The following is a 17657-nucleotide window of genomic DNA, read 5'->3' on the forward strand; positions in this document are numbered from 1 at the left end:
TGCTCAGACAAAGGGGAAAGACTAGGCCCGAATGCCTGGGAGCCTTTTTCCCTGAGTGCATGATCACAGCTCTCCCCGACAGGTCACACCCAGGTGTGAATTCTCCAAGGGACCCCCAAACTGTTTATTGGCTGACCTGACCTCTGGTGATGACATCATCAGTGTCTATGAAAACTGTAGTACACTTCCTGCTCTTTCTCTTTCTCTTGGCCACTTTTCCTTGGACTCTCCTCTTGCACTCAACTCGACGCTCTCCTGCTGGATCCAGGTCCCAGCTGCCTGCTGTCCCTCGGCCCTGAAAATGGCCTGTATGGTGTAGGATCACCAGCAAAGGTTAACCAACAGGTAACCAACTCAACTGAGCAGAACAAAGAGTGATCTGAGTCCTCTTTTGCCTTAGAGCAACAACTAAGACAAGAACCTTTCTTCAACCAGCCTCCTTCACAAGGACCAGCCACTGGCATCACACACACACACACACACACACACACACACACACACACACACACACACACACACACACACACACACACACACACACAGACACGCACACACACAAACAAACACATTTGCTGTTAGCTTTAGTTAGTTTATTGTGTTTTGTTTGTTGCATTTATTAATTTGTTAATAAATGTTTGTGTTTACCAAATGTCTGTTTATTTAATATTACACAAAGATGAATGAGCCAGCCTCTATTAAGAAAATAACTTTTAAATCCTACGACTGATTAAACTATTACATTTATTGGTGTTCAACCCTTAATTAGTAGTTTAATATATTTAATAAGACTTTTATATTAGTTGTCACTCCGTCTATGACGGTGGTGCCCCGAGGAACTCTGGTTTAACTAGAGTAATTTTTATTATTATCTTTTATAATTATTGGTGATAACTAATATTTACTTGATTCACGATAAGTTTATTGAGAATACTCAATCTCATAATCTGAACGTTAGTCAAGGCCCTACATTTAATTGGTTCTCTGTGTGAAGTTTTTAATAAATTAAAGTTATTAATTTTTATCAATTTGTCTTTATTAATTTCCTTTTTCAAATATTTCATTTGATAGTCACACTTTTGATCCAATTCATCCTTAAGTACTTACATTGGTGCCCCTTGTGAGGCTTAATTATGTTGGCTGTTGGCAATAATTCATAATTGTGTGATATTAATCTTCATCATATTTTTGGACATTTTACAATTTTTGGATTTTTCATCCAAAATTTTCCAAAGTCGTTTCATTGAACACCACTTGTCTTCCACAGGAGTAGACATTCAGCTGTACTTACAAACAAGTATAAAGTGGTGTTATTTGATTAATTCTCCAAATTTAGCTAAAGCAATTTGAGAATATTGATAACCTCTGTAAGCCTGATACTTACCCTTAAGATTTTGCTATTGCTGCTAGCTATTCAAGTTTGGTTTAGCATTTGGAATATCACATATTCAATGCAATCTAATGAGTCTTGTCATAGGTTGTTGCTAAATTAAGTGCTCCTTCCTGTTAACTCATGGTGTGCCCCCGGCCCTATGAACCAGAGAGCTTGAACTGTTGGAACTGCCTTGCATTTCAACCTGAGTGGAGATAGATAGAGCCACAGTGTGCTACCAGCCCTGTGAAATAAAGTTACATACCCAGCTGTTTCTTCCACGTGTCTCAGCTTCAGTAGTACTTATAGTAGATATTATTCCCTGACTGACTGCCCTGCATCTCAGTTAGTGTAAATTCTGGTCCCAGAATCACATGGTGCTGTTGCTGCCCCTCCCCGTGCAGGAAGCAAGCTACCCACATAGTGTAGGCCAGAGGAACTGTTGTTTTAGGCTAGTGTACTGCCCAAGTCACATCACAAGGTGTCTGCCAAGCAACACCAGAGCCAAAACAATTGCATTGTTGTACTAGACAACAAGTTTTAATCTCACCTTCCATTTTAACACAATGGAGTCCCCACGTGTAGAGAATTTCATTTCTTCCCCAGCACAGAGCCTCGAGCCTGGCTACCCTGAGTTCAGAAACACATTGAAGTTAAGTGAGTGCAGTAAAGAAATAGACTCACGTCTCAGAGACACATCTAAAGGGTCAATGTTGAGATATTTGCTCTTGAACTTTCACCAGCAAACTAACATTGTCTGTCAGAGCAAAACAGCATTAGAAAAGGAGATAGAATCCCTTAAAGCTCAAAATGCTAGTCTCATTAGTGAAGTTCAGATAGCAAATCATAAAGTCCTGTGTTATTTAGAAGATTTGCACTCAGCAGAATCAGAGCTCTTCTCCCACAAAAAGAAATTGTTAGGGCTCGGATCAGAAGCTCTTGCCCCACCAAAGTCATTCAGCCATGCTGATTCTGGCTTTTCAGTTTCAAATTTCTCCCTCAATGAGAGATTGACGCCCTCTCCAGAGTAGACCAGGAAAGTTCAGTCCTGCTCTACCTCCTCACTGCATCACTTTGAGAGTGATGACAGAGCTAGCAGTCTTGCCTTCACAAACGGTGACCTCACAATGACCCCACACGCACACACACGCACACACAAACACATTTGCTGTTAGCTTTAGTTAGTTTATTGTGCTTTGTTTGTTGCATTTATTAATTTGTTAATAAATGTTTGCGTTTACCATATGTCTGTTTATTTAATATTACACAAAGATGGATGAGCCAGCCTCTACTTAGAAAATAACTTTTAAATCCTTCAACTGATTAAACTATTACATTTATCGGTGTTCAACCCTTAATTAGTAGTTTAATATATTTAATGAGACTTTTATATTAGTTGTCACTCCGTCCATGACGGTGGTGCCCCGAGGAACTCTGGTTTAACTAGAGTAATTTTTATTATTATCTTTGATAATTATTGGTGATAACTAATATTTACTTGATTAACGATAAGTTTATTGAGAATACTCAATCTCATAATCTGAACGCGAGTCAAGGCCCTACATTTAATTGGTTCTCCGTGTGAAGTTTTTGATGAATTAAAGTTATTCATTTTTATTATTTTTTCTTTATTAATTTCCTTTTTCAATTATTTAATTTGATAGTCACACTTTTTATCCCAATTAATCCTAAAGTACCTACAGGGCTTTCTCATTGAGATGTAAGTGAACAGCAGAGTCCAGGCCTGAGGAGTTAGCTCTCCTGTGTTGGGCCATGCATTTATGCAGTTGTTGTTTTGTTTCTCCGATGTAGAGATCTTTGCATTCCTGGGGCCTGTTTCACAAAGCAGGTTTAGTAAAAAATCTGAGTCTGTTAACCCTGAAATGAGGGAAACTCTGAGTTTTCGGTTTCACAGAGGGAGGTAACTCAAACTAGAGACAGAGGGGTAACTCTAGCCTGTTTCACAGAGAGAGGTAACTTAACCTCTCGGTCAGTTACCATGGTAACATGCTCTCTGAACCTAACCTGGTCGGGACCAGGTTTTTCTCAGAAAACCTTGAGTTTCTCTCCGTCTCCGCCCTCTTTCAGCCACACACGGTGTTTGATTTCCTCATTCATTCAGTCAGCACGCGAGTTTTGGCGTAGTATAGTTCTGTCGTCAGTTTTTTCAGAAAATCATTGCAAAAATCAGTCAGTAGGCCTACATTAGAAGTTATATTAGGTGGCAACTATTTCACTACCATGGCATGTCCTTTTGATAATGATCCCGTGGATGAAGGTGCAGAATTACTGCACAGAGAATTAAATATTCGTCTGGAGATGATTATCAAACTATTGATTATAGATGTTCTTGCATTTCCAGGCAATTCTCTTTTTGAGCGGTACTGTTTCATATCACAGCAGATATTGTGTGTTGCGCTGCGTTTTTTTGCAAATGGGAGTTTTTTTATACAACATATAAAACAGCCACTTACGGTAATATTTACTTTACCATGTAAAACATTCTCAAAATGAGGCGTCACCATGAGATTGTGCCGATGTTTTACCTGTTTGAACAATGTTTTTATGATTCATCTTAAGCTGCTGCCAAGTGCGCTTCTCCCCCGCGGGGTTGCACCTAAACGAAATAAACTAAAAGGCTCCCACTCAAGCAGTTCCCCCTGTGATATTACTGTGATTGCAACAGGACTACATTTAAACTTATGCACTGACCCGAGCAGCAATGTTCTCCCACGCCGTCTCCCTCTCTTTTGCTGCTGCAGCGGTGTAAACCTGCTCAAACTCACCGTATGAGCGCATTAATATTTCCATTTCCAGTGGTAGCGTAGCCCTCCGCTTCCCCGTTGCTATGGTGACTCGTCGAATCAGGGCTCCATTGATGCTGTCTTTTTTTACTTGTGGTGCACGCGCTTAACTCCAGGTCAAACTACTCCGAGTTGATCAACCTAACGCAAATCTGCTGTTCTGAAACCGAAAACTCAGAGTTTTCTATCTCAGAGTAGATCAACTCAGAGTTCAGGGTTAGACTCAGAGTTTTTTGAACCTGCTTTGTGAAACGGACCCCTGGTTGCATTGGACAGCAAAAACCAGATTGCTTTTGTGGGTGTATGGTGTACGCAGACACTGGAATTAGAACACTCTGCAAAAAGGCAACAAGTGCTTTCATCAGTGGGTTACATGATCAATCACCTTTGTTTTAACTCACTATTTGCTAGATATGAACCTAAAAGGCAACTCAATAAATAGATTATGACTTTAAATGAAGTAAATGGACCGTTACTGAAAGGCTTGTTGCTTCGTTATCATCTCTGCCAGGCGTTAGCACTAACTTTTAAAAGTGCTTGGCTTGGTTGAAAACTGAAAATTTGGAAGTCTTTTTTAATCACCTTATATTTAGGATAATTAAGACACTATGCTGTTATATGTTAGCTTAATAATAAAAACGTGACAACATTTCAGTCTTACAACTGAGTTTGCTTTGCTGTCTTGTCTCAAACAAATGCCTGTTTGCATGCAAGTAAATTAAATGTGCAACATGCTCTGGTTCAGACTGTAGAAGAAATATTTTAATACCACTGACAAATATTTAAGACATTTTTATTTTGGGACGCATGTTTGCTGTCCCTATTTTTTACATATTACATTGTTCTTACAGGTGCTGGAAATCCTTGAAAACACTTGCATTTTAATGTAGTGTTTCCAAGTTTTAAAAAATGTATTTAGAATAGAGTACTTGAAACTGCTTGAAATTTAAGTTATATAGGGTATAACTCTATAAACTCTACTCACAAACGCCCTTTTGTAGTAATTATCACTACACATATTGTGGGTTTTTTATAGCACAATAACATCTGATTAACAGTTTTTTACGATTGTGTTAAAAAAAATTCAATACTTTGAACAATTTTCCTAAACTCTTAACGCACATTAATTTACAAGAGCAACAAAGTCACATGTAAATGTGCCAGATTTAGCCAATCAGGCCAATTTTCATCTGCACTCCCTGGCCGGTTTATATATATATATATATATATGTATAAAGGTCTATACAGCATATGACTTTACATACTACTCTAAACAAATTGGTCAGTGGTTCCCCATGGTCTGTCACAGTAGTGGGGAAAAAAGAAAAGCACTGCTTTGCCTAAGTCACTTCCTCAGAAGTAATTTGGCCAAAGTCACCAGGCTAATAGATTTGATCACTTGAAAAAGAAAATTGAAACACAAAAACTACACTTCGAAGCTGAAAGTTCAGTTTTGATCTTGAACTCAAAAACAAGTGGAGAAAAGGGTTTTTTCACCTGAAATATAATTTTGAATAAATTATTTATTTTCATTTTCACTTTCATATATATTTTAGAAAGGTTTGGTTTAATTTTTTTCAGTTGCATATTTTATGTTTTCAGATTCGTTTTTTTATTTTTTCAGATTCAAATGTTATTAGTAAGTTCCTTTTTTCACTCTCAGATCGTATTTTTTTCACTTTCAGACTTTTAATCTTCATCTGAGATCCTGAATTCTAATGATTGGTCATTTTTGTAACATATGGTCGTATATAAAGAGAAAAGCATCATTAAGTGAGGAACTTCCCAAAGCTGGAAATTAAGAAAAGGGTGATCCTTAACTAGCTTCTAGTGTTTGTAGTTTTAAACTGCTTACAATGTGCAGCTCAAGTTTCTGCTTTTAATGTGTATTGTCTTTGGCAAAAACTGTGTTTGCCATCTGCACAAAGCATTATAAATGTGCTCACACAGAACCTCTCCCTAAATATAATAATAGGTAATAACTTGGTAATGTTATTGTCACCTTTTTATTGTTAGTTTGCATAGCATTACCTTTGCAGTCCTCTTTGATGTTGTGTTCTGATACATTAGTTAGGTTATGGGAAACACTTTCCAAGTTTGTTCACTTTGCTTCATATTTTAAGTTATTGCTCGTTGGTATCATTGTTTAATATGTTTGTGCGTTTTACTTAAATAATTTAATCATGCCAGCAAAATAATGTCAAGTGATGTTTGTTTAATCTAGAAATAAACAAACATTTCCTATAACCTAACTTATGTTAATTATTGCATAATACCATGTGTGACATGGAATGGAGCAGGCAGCCTTCAATGGTGTTGGACAGCAGCTGAGAGGATTGCAGGAGTCCGGTACAGCAGCTCATCTCCAGCTTGACTCCACATCAGGAGGATGATGAAGTGTTGTAGGGAATTTTTTTTTGTAGACTGACCCAGAGTCCGCCCTGGTTCACGCAACAGAAAGACCACAGGACCTTCCTATTGGATTTTGGATTATTGGAAATATGCTCTGTGGCAAACAAAAGTTTATGTTACTTACCTAAAGCATAAATGCAATCAACAGAAGTAAAAAGCTAACGTTGCCCTCAAGATTGTTAACCTCAGTCCTCATTTCTGTGTCAAATTGACTGAAATGAATTATATGGTGATCCTTTTCACCTCCGGGAACCATCACCTTATCATGGTGGAGAGGTTTGTGTGTCCCTGTGAACTTGACGGCTATGTTGTCTAGAGCCGGTGACTCCTGGTAGGGTCTCCCATGGCAAAGTGGTCTCAGGCAAGGGGCTGGACTAAGAACGGTCCACGAAGACTCTATGGACGAACGAGAAAAAAAAGAGACCCTGCCCAGAGGAAGCCTTGGGCCCCCATATGTAGCCAGGCCCAGACGGAGGGCTTGCCTGTGAGCGAATGGTGGCTTACCATGGAGCCCGGCCAGGCACAGCCGAAAAAGTGATGTGGCACCTCCTCCCTCTCCATCCTGTGGCCCCTCACAGGAGGAACCGCTGGGAGAGTGTGAAGACAGTGAAAGTGAGGGGCCTCGACGGACCAGACACGGGCAGCAGAGGCTGGCTCTGGGGACGTGGAATGTCGCCTCTATGTGGGGGAAGGAGTCAGAGCTTGTGCGGGAAGTGGAGCGCTGCCAGTTAGATCTGGTGGGGCTTACCTCCACGCACAGTCTCAGTTCTGGAACGGTACTCCAAGATAGGGGTGGTAGGGGGGAGAACTCTGACGGTTGTTTGTGCATATGCACCGAACAGCAGTTCAGAGTATTCAGCCTTCTTTGAGACCTTAAGTGGAGTCCTGCACGGAGTTTCAGTAGGGCACTCCATAGTTCTGCTGGGAGACTTCAACGCGCACATGGGCAATGATGGAGACACCCGGAGAGGCGTGATTGGGAGGAACGGCCTCCCTGATCTGAATCCGAGCGGTCGTCTGTTATTTGAATTCTTTGCTAGTCATGGATTGTCTATAACAAACAACATGTTCGAACATAAGGATGCTCATAAGTGTACGTGGTACCAGAGCACCCTAGGCCAATGGTCGATGATCGATTTTGTGATCGTATCATCTGATCTCAGGCCGTATGTTTTGGACACTTGAGTGAAGAGAGGGGCAGAACTGTCAACTGATCATCATCTGGTGATGAGTTGGGTCAGAGGATGAGGGAAGATTCTGGACAGACCTGGTAAGCCCAAACGAGTAGTGCGTGTGAACTGGGAACGTCTGGAGGAGGCCCCTGTCCGAGGTTTATAACTCCCACCTCCGGCGGAGCTTTTCTGGCATCTCTGTGGAAGTTGGGGCCATTGAACCGGAGTGGGCAATGTTCACAGCTTCCATTGCTAAAGCTGCTGCGGTGAGCTGTGGCCTTAAGGTCTTAGGTGCCTCAAGGGGTGGTAACCCACGAACACTGTGGTTGTCAGGGAAGCTGTCCGACTGAGGAAGGAATCCTTCCGGGATATGTTATCCCGGAAGACTCTGGAGGCAGTTGCAAGGTACCGATGGGCCAGAAGGGCTGCAGCCTCTGCCGTGTCAGAGGCAAAGCAGAGGGTGTGGGAGAAATTCGGAGAAGTCATAGAGAAGGACTTTCAGGCGGCACCAAGGTGCTTCTGAAAGGAGGGGGAAACGGGGAACTGTCCCAGCTGTTTACAGTAAGGACGGGACGCTGGTGACCTCAGCTGATGAGGTAATCGGGCGGTGGAAGAAGATGAGGGGGCCACTTCTGTGGGCCGGATTTGTTCTGGGTGGGGGTTGGCCTCCGCCAGGGGTGCACTTTGTCACCAATCCTGTAGAAAGAGAGCTGAGCCAGAAGGCAAAGCTCTGGATCTACCGGTCAATTTTCGTTCAGACCCTCACCTATGGTCATGAAAGCTGGGTCATGACCGAAAGAACGAGGTCGTAGAAGCGGGCGAAATGAGTTTTCTCGGGAGGGTGGCTGGAGTCTTGTTTTTTTGGATTTTTTTTGGCAGTTTTCCAAGCCTTTATCATATAGGACAGACAGGAAATAGGATGAGAGAAAGAGAGGGGGAGACATGCAGAAAAGGCCCGCAGGTCGGAGTTGAACCCGCGGCTTCGAGGACCTTCAGCCTTTTTACATGGGGCGACTGCTCTAACCACTGTGCCACAGCCGTCCCATAATACTATACTTTTAACTGTAAACTTAAAGTGATTGCATTTGAAAATGCTCTATTTCCTCAAACAACAATGCATTACTTTAGTGTAGAGCATGAGATTGGATTTACAAACACACCCAATACCAAACAGCCCAACTTCTCATGACATGATGTCATAATCTCAGCGCCCATGGACTCAGGCCAAACTGTAACTCACCAAAAGTACCATAGTCTCTGGATGGACAGGGCTCTCACACAGCAGCGAGTCCCACAACAGTCCTCATAGGAGCGACATCTGCAACATAAAAGCATATAGCATATAGGTCAGCAATCACAGAATTAGCCCTAAAATATATCAAAATGAAGGCTGAGTTCAACGAGCAAGGGAGCCAGGAGTTAGGGGGTAGAAAGTAGGGAAGGGGCCATTGACCCAGCACTTTTCACCTGTCCTGATTTGGTGTTGCAGCTGGCGTGATCCCATCACAAGATAGTCTCCTGTTGGGCTTTGGGTTGTCTTTTCTTTGAGTATGCAACAGCTTCACACCGTATTTTTCATTCACCCTGACACTTCAATACACCACTGATTGGTCACACCGTTTTTTTTTGTTGTTGTTGATAAAACTAGGGCTGAAACAGATAATCGAGGAACTCGAGTTAGTCGATTACAAAATTAATGATTCATTCCTATCTCTGGCGTTATGCGGCCTGTTCAGCGCAGGGATCATTGTTCCACACAGACCATTTTTTCGCATGCACATCACTACATCCACAAAAGGCAGATGATAATTTATATTAGTGCGTCAGGAAAAAAGGGTGAAAAGGGTTAGGAAAAAAAATGGTGAAAATAGCATTCTTTGCTTTGGACACCCGTGAACTAAGAGCATACATTGATATTTACACCTGCATGTAAATAGACTTAAAGCTTTTGTAGAGATATTGTCAATTTTACTTCATGATCACAATGTATAAGGGCCAGTGACATGGCATGCATATTTCTGTGTTCTGCAGTATAACTTTACTTAAAAATAGTTTTAATCAATTCATGACATGCATCAATTTATTATTTAAAACCTATGTAGTCTGACAATATTATCAGTACGTTATAATAATATATATATTTTATGTTTTGGCATCTCAAACCCCCAAAATGTCAGATGGCGCAACCATCCGAGCAAATGTACAGACCAAGAAAAGTGTTACAAATATTGTATAAATTATAATAAATATCAAAAACAAATAATGTGGCATGACTTAGTGATTGAGACCTTTAAAATATATTACATTTAGTAATAATAATGTTTTTAAAGTTGTTGCAAAACTTGAACAAAAAATTGTCCAGGAATTCTCATGTACTCAAATGTCAAGGGTGGCACAACTGCATAAATTACGCTTTTATTCTGAAGGGCACAGGGACCACCGTAAACAAGATATTGCAAAAGCCAGGGGACCCCTACTGATTTTTATGGATGGTTAAAAAGGTTTTTTATATCTCTCTGAACTAAAAATCGCTAGTTTTAACTCATTGGTAAGCTGGTACACTTTACTTGTCAGGTGGTACAACCAAGATTTAACTGGAAACATTTTATTTTAACATTAAACTCTTTATTTTGTTAAAATAATATATGTATTAACTTGCTAGCAACCACTCACTTTTATACCGGTGTCTAAGTAGAAGCCTGTGTAATTTGAAATTAGAAAGTCAGGTGGTGCAACTTCAAGGAATGTCACTGTATGACATAAATGATGGTATCTAAAAAAAAATGTAATTGTTCATTTCTACAGTGTTCATTAGTTGTAAATTTAATCTATTGTAATTTAAAAAAAAAAAAACGTTTTTTATTAAAGTATATTAATACTTTTTCAATCAGTTCATCTCATCTCATCTTCAACCGCTTATCCGTGGTCAGGTCGTAGGGGCAGCAGCTTTAGCAGGGGACCCCAAACTTCCCTTTCCCGGGCCACATTTACCAGCTCTAACTGGGGGGTCCCGAGGCATTCCCAGGCCAGTGTGGAGATATAATGTAACGAGCTTTAGGTGAGCTGCATGCAGCAGTTGGGAATAAAAAATGTGTTTACTTGGCTTCATCCTGCTGACAAAATATTCTGTTGCACAACTGATGTTCTCTAAGTGATCTCAGAACCAGAGCCTCTTAATTCAAGGCACACTAAACTAAGCCAAGCAGACTGGGATTGCTCTACTAGGCACACCTGAAATTAGAAAGTAGCCCTCTACATGTGTTGAACCAGATCCTCTTAATTCAAGGAACAAATGGCTAACCTAAACATACTAGTATTGGGTTAGGATTATGGTTAAATATTGTGTCAAAAGTTGATTGTTGCCAAAACACAAAAGTTTTATTTTGTGTGTAAGTTATAGTTTACATTCCAGTTGCAATGCATTTAATGTTTTAAAACTACTATTAATTAATTAATTTTTATACATTTGAAAGGACATTTTTCAGTGGCCCTAATAAGATGTTTTAAGGGTATCAAATGTATCAATTCATTAATCAATCTTTTACACTGTAGCTGTATTCTATTGAAGTTGCTATGAATTTGAGGTATTTCATAAATGTTACTATTTCAGGTAATGTTTTAAATCAGTTTACTACTTTTGAAATATTGTCATAATTTTTTTTAAATCAATAGTTAATAATTAATAGACCATTGACAAAATAAATGTTTTATTTGTGAAATAAAAGTACAGTTATTGAATGCATTTCCTGTCATTATTTATGCTGTCATCAGGTGCAACTGAATAATCAGGTGGTGTTTAATACTGTTTAAGCCAAAAAATAACAAATTAAAGTGAAAAAAGTTTGGGAACTATAAAGGTGAAAAGGTAACGTATGTCATAGATTTTTTTTTTTAGTTTTTCTGTCTTTTAATTCAAAATTGGATGATAAAAATATTGAATTCCTGGCCAATAGACTGCAATAATCTTAGATTGTTATTAATCCAAAACTCAACTACAAAATAATGATGTGTCAGGCATTGTTGACACATCAAGCTGTACCTGCCATTAATGTAATTTTCAATAAAAAGAAGAAATATAGAGATATTTTTCAAAATTTGTGATTGTGCCTACTGACATTTTTCAAATCAACTTTATTAAAATGCCTTTTTAAAAGCTTTATTTATCATTGACCCATAAATGTTTTGATTTAATGACATTGCCAGTAACATGCTCTTGAGTCGGCGATTTGCCATGCTGGAGAGAGGACATATTGTCACTGTACTGATACAATTGTGTTTGAACCTTTGTCCTACAGTCAGACGTCAAAGAGCCCCCAGTCTTCAGAGGGGATGGATCAGACAAAAACACCGTCTGTGAGTGGCAACAGCTAATGGAAGTGTACTTAAAGAACAAGCTATCCCTCTGAAAGAGCAGTATTCTGATATTATATCTAAACTCATGGGCAAAACTAAAAATATTGTAGGGGGGACTCTGAGAAGCAGTCCATCAGCAAAGCCCTAGGATGATCCTAAAATCATCTACGACATCCTTCGTCAACATTTTAGTGATGTGACATATTCACCCTCCCTCGCTGCTGTTTTCAAGTTTAAAGCCCCTGGTATATGGACAACCAGTGAGATTCAAGAATACATTGATCGCTACATATTGAAGTGAAAGAGCAAGCATCCTCCAAATCTAAGCTCACTCAGTCCATGATGGTTCATGCTCAGTCTTCCTGTTCCCAATCCAGAAACATGTCACCCAAATAAGCCACCTGTGCAATGTGAAAACAGTGCAGCTCCCAGCCCCCCTTGTAATTATGTCAGCTTGAAAGTCTTGATCAGCCCTTTTAATCAAGCACAGTTGCAGAACAGATCCGAGAAATACAATCCAAAGACTCCGGATCAGTTCCAGCATAAATCCTGCAAAGTCTGCCAGTCTCTGGAGCACTTGACTCTCACACACTGTAGGCAGCATCGCCTAGGTTGCTTTAAGCCCAACCACATTAAGAGGGACTGCCCTAAGCGCCACCCAGGCCCAGCATCTGTCCACCCGAGAACACTAAGCCTTTAGACTAGCTGGCCCACATTTGGCGAGGGGATGTGTGGGTACAGGTGAAGGAACCCCTAACAGTTATGATGTCAAGACAGCATTATATTAAATTGTGTGCTGCTGCACCAGCTGGTGCTAAGGTGATTGTTCACAACACACAGCGGGTTGGCCCCATTGATGACCTGTTTTATACCCCTGTCATCATTAACAACACATTTTAAGAGCAGGGGATGCTCGACTCTGGTTCCATGGCCTGCACACTGAGTGAGAGAGCAGAGCTGGAGATGCTCAGTAAAAAGTTAAGCCCATTCTATTCACTCAAGATATGTTGCTATTGGATGTATTGGATGGATCATTGAGCAAACCCAAGTGTATGTATGAGGTGGAAATTAAACTGCATGATGAGAGCTGCGTTGTCCCTGTCCTTTATGTGCCTGGACAGTGCGATGATTCAGTGGCAATCTTCTTCCAGAGTGTGAGCGGCTTCATGACCTCTTGGCAAACTCCTCCTAGTGGAGAGGTGATGAACTTCCTGATTAAATCAGGACTGTTAACCTCCAGCAGTCAGTCACTCTGTTGGCAACACTTGATCTGAAGCTTTGGAGACGCAACTCCAACTCCACAATCTTAAACTGAGCCCTAAAATCTGTTATCTTATGAGGTCCTCAGTTAAATTCTTGGGTCATATCATTGATGCCAATGGAGTGGCTGTAGACCATGCAAAAATCAAGGTCATTTTAAAAATGTCAAAGGAAGATCTTGGAAACAGGAAATGTTGTCAAGACACAAGCAGGCAGGGTCAGTAAAAAAGTAAATCAACTCATTGAATCAATTGCCCAAAAGCCAATCATTTCCAGCAATCTGGCAAGTTCATTTAGAATGAAGGCTCAGTCAATCCTTACACTGTTTTCAATTGGTCTGCTAGCATACATTTGTGTTTTGATATGCGTGTACAATTCACTGTAAATATGGGACAGAGCAGAGGTGGTGTGATGCACTTGGCCTTCTATCTCAAATGTAATGGATGAATTGTGTTTTGGTTCTTCATATATTAGACTGTGTAACCAAACAGTACTGACTCTCAAACTTGTACGTAGTGGCTATAATAATGGACACACAAGGTTTTTGTCTAGATTTTGAAGTTGGTTTAAAGTTGTAGGAGTGGAACATTGTGGTACTTACATGAAGTAGATGGGGTATCTACCTTCAAAATACCAGCAGTACTTTTTGGCTTCTGCACACTGTAAAGAAGAAGAAGAAGAATTCCTTAATTCGTCCCGCAATGGGGAAATTCAATTTTCACTCTATTTTTTCATTTAACACACATACAGGCCTGAAATACACACACATGCTCAAACAGGACCTATATACATGCAACTAATGAAGAGATGTTAGAGCGAGGGGGCTGCCAGTGACCGGCGCCCCGAGCAGTTGGGGGTTCAGTGCCTTGCTCTACAGCACCTCGGCAGTGCCCAGGAGATGAACTGGCTTCTCTCCAGCCACCAGTCCACGCTCCACTCGTGGTCCACACAGGGACGCCAGAGCATTTTCCCCCTATGCCAGAATGATAAGCTGGTGGAGCCAGACCATAGTCTGAAGATCTGTAGGTCTGGCTATGCAAGACAAAATTTTATACTAGTCTTCAATAACATGTAGTGCAGAGCTCAGCACCTTTATGTATGAACCCTCCTTTTCCCAGTACTGGATTCAGTTAAGAGTGCACAGAGAACCGATACTGGCCCACTGGAGAGCGCCTTTAATTAACTCTTTGAAATGATCTCTGTGAAAAAACCGCCTGCTTTGAAGTGGCGTATAGAGGATTTTCCCTGCCATCATTGTATGCCCAGGATAGACTGAGGGTGTTAAGAATAAAGAGAGAAACAGAGAGGGAAGGTGAGATAGGAGAGTAGAGAGTAAAGAGTAGGCTGGAGGCGGAGCGAGGAGAGCGCGCTGTAGTGAAGTGAAGTTAATCAAACTGCAGGGACACGCCTTGCCTCAGGATGGCAGGCAGCATACGCAGCATCACTTTCCATTAAGGTTGAGATAACTTCTCAAAGATATCAAGTACAGAAGTGGAGTCTCAATGCAAATTAAAATGTGCAGTTTTGAGATATGGTTATGAAATTGATATGACATTCACTCATATCATACATTGTTATACACTGAACTCTATTAACTACTGGTAGTTATAAAATAGTACTCTGTAAAAAAAAAAGTAGCACAGTGAAGTGCTATTTTTCTTTTGTAAGGAAATGTAATGTTTCAAGTGTAGGTAAATCATCCTCTCACTCAGTTTCAAGTGTAATTCCGGCGTAAAATCATCCCATGATCTTTTTCAGCACTTACATACATCAAATAAGTGATCAAGACAGTTTTTGAACTATTAACTGAGAAATTCCGGAGAGTCACAGTCGCTAACAGCCGGACGTGGCTAACACTGATTAGCTCGGGGCAGTACGGTGAAAGCATTAAAACGGCTTTTTAACCACAATAGAATAGAATAGAATAGAATTACTTTAATGATCCCAGACTGGAAAATTATTTTGTAACAGAAGTAGTGGGTCAGCAAATAAACACTTTGTACATAACATAAATAGAATATATACATAGTGTATATGTGCACAGTGTGCTATAAACAATAAACAATAATAATCTATACAACAAAATATGCAAAATACACTATAACAATAATAATATATACAAAACAAAAACAAAATCATCAAGGGGCTCCTTCCTTTTGGATTGACTTTGGTAATCCACTTGAAGGGACTTTACTATGAGAGGAGCTGGTACAGGGGCCAGTAGGTAAGTCTTTAAAACACTCTTTTAATAAACTCTGGGTTCACTAACTACGCCGTTGCTGCTTTGTTTTCTGTGTAGGGACTCTTCTCATGCTACTGCAGAGGTTTGCTGTTATTTTGAGCAGTATTAGTGGTTAAAAAAGACGTTTGAATGCCTTCACCGTACTGCTCCGAGCTAATCAGTGTTAGCCAGGTCCGACTGTTAGCAACTCTCCCGGATTTCTCCGTTAATAGTTGTTACGTCTTATTTGTCGTGGGTAAGTGCTGAAAAAGACCATGGGATGATTTTAAACTGGAATTACACTTTAAGCAGCAGTCAGTCTGCAATGCAATAACAAAGTGGTAATTCTCTCACTGCAGCTCTGTCAAAGCACATTCTTCACACAAAGTGTTTAACAGATTATGGATGTCCAGAAGCTTATTATTTTGACATCATTTTGAGTTTGAATTTCATTTGTATTGTTGTTACAATTCTTCATTTTAAGCCATACTAGCAGCAGGAAGCCAATGACGATGGGTCAGACTGTCAGTTTGTCTGGGGGCCCACCACTTTGTCCCAGACTTATATGAAATGACTAAAAGAATTTAAGCGGGTGGATTGCAATAACATTAGGCAGTTACATTGTACGATTGTTTTTTTTTTTCACTTCAGTTTTTAATGTTGTTTTCATTTAACAGACATTGCAAAAACACTACCGACAATACCCCCCCCCCCCCCCCCCCCCAAAAAAAAGGAAAAAAAACAGTAGAGGGTGTCACTCTTGAATATATCAGTCTTCATTTCCCACGTCCTCGTGTCTATCGCTGTTTGAGTTCTTGTATATAGTCCATATCTCCCATTTTTGCTCTCCTTGCACCTCTTGCACAGGAAATGTAATCTTCTCCATTGTGTATATTTCTTTGACAATTGCCATCCACTGATCCTGGTTAGGTGGGTCTACCTTACACCAATTTCTATCTTTACCAAATATCTATCTCCAATATGTATATGTCCTTCATCCAGGTCACACATGTACAGAGTCTCACAGGTCATGGGTATCTTCTGCATGACACTGTGTACCATTCCCCAAAACCTTACAATTTTATTACACTGCCAAAAAATATGGGCATGGCCTGCTTCTAACTCGCCACATTCTCTCCAACACAAGTAATTCGTTTTTGAATATTTATTTTTAATTTTAGGCGTAATAAAGAATCGTATCAGGTTTTTCCATGAGAATTCCCTCCATGACTGTGAGCTGGTGGTTGTTTGGTGTGTTTTCCACATCTCTTGCCATTGTTGATCTGTAATGTCTATGTTGAGTTCCGGTTCCCATTTTTCTTACATATTTGGTTGAATTTTTATGTGCTGTCAATGCTTTGTATAATGCTGATATCGTTCTAAAAGGAGTTCCTGCATATGATTTGATTATAAGTTGAGTTACACCCCACACTTCCATGGAGGGATCTCTTCTGATTTTCTTCTTGTAATAGTCCCATAGCTGTAGATACCTATGAAAATCATGCTTCCCCAGATCGTATTTATCCTTCATATTTTGAAAACTCTCCACCTCCCCCTTCTCCTCTTGGGTGCACCATGCTGTGATTCCCTTAGTTAACCATGTTTTGAATACCCTGTCATATTTGTTTGGTTTGAAACTACTATCAAATGCCAGCCATTTTAGTTGGTTTATATCATTTATCTTGTATTTTTGGACCACTTTGAACTGTGAATGAGGTAATTTGGTCTATTTTTTCCTGTATTTTTTTGTAAGTTTCCTTATCCCCAATGATGCTCTGAATTGGGTACCCAGCAATTTCCTTTTCCATGTCTTTCCACTTAGCCAGGTAGTCCAGCCTACACCAGCACACTATTGATCTAAATTTGGCTGCATGGTAATATTCTTGGGAGACCCATACCTCCACTATCTCTTGGCAGCTGGAGAGTTTTGTACCTTACTCTGGGGCTTTTTCATCCCCAAATAAATCTTGATAAAACTCTATCCCAATTTACAAATTGAGTTTGGGGGACCTCTATAGGTAAAGCTTGGAACAGTGAGCTGAAATCTAATGGTAAAGTAAAACATC

General features: G+C 40.1%; 1 protein-coding gene across 1 annotated transcript in view; it reads right to left on the reverse strand.

The window, feature by feature from the left end:
• vopp1b (VOPP1 WW domain binding protein b) overlaps nucleotides 1-17657 on the reverse strand; it is a 48819-nt gene that overhangs the window by 9027 nt on the left and 22135 nt on the right. Inside the window, exons 2-3 of the mRNA XM_083935848.1 lie at nucleotides 13972-14030; nucleotides 8998-9075 (exon numbers count right to left, since the gene is read on the reverse strand). Coding sequence (XP_083791974.1) covers nucleotides 8998-9075; nucleotides 13972-14030 — 137 coding nt within the window. The remainder of the gene's footprint in view (nucleotides 1-8997; nucleotides 9076-13971; nucleotides 14031-17657) is intronic.

Source organism: Echiichthys vipera (genome assembly GCF_963691815.1).
Source record: "Echiichthys vipera genome assembly, chromosome: 21".
In the NCBI taxonomy this organism is placed as follows: Eukaryota; Metazoa; Chordata; class Actinopteri; order Perciformes; family Trachinidae; genus Echiichthys; species Echiichthys vipera.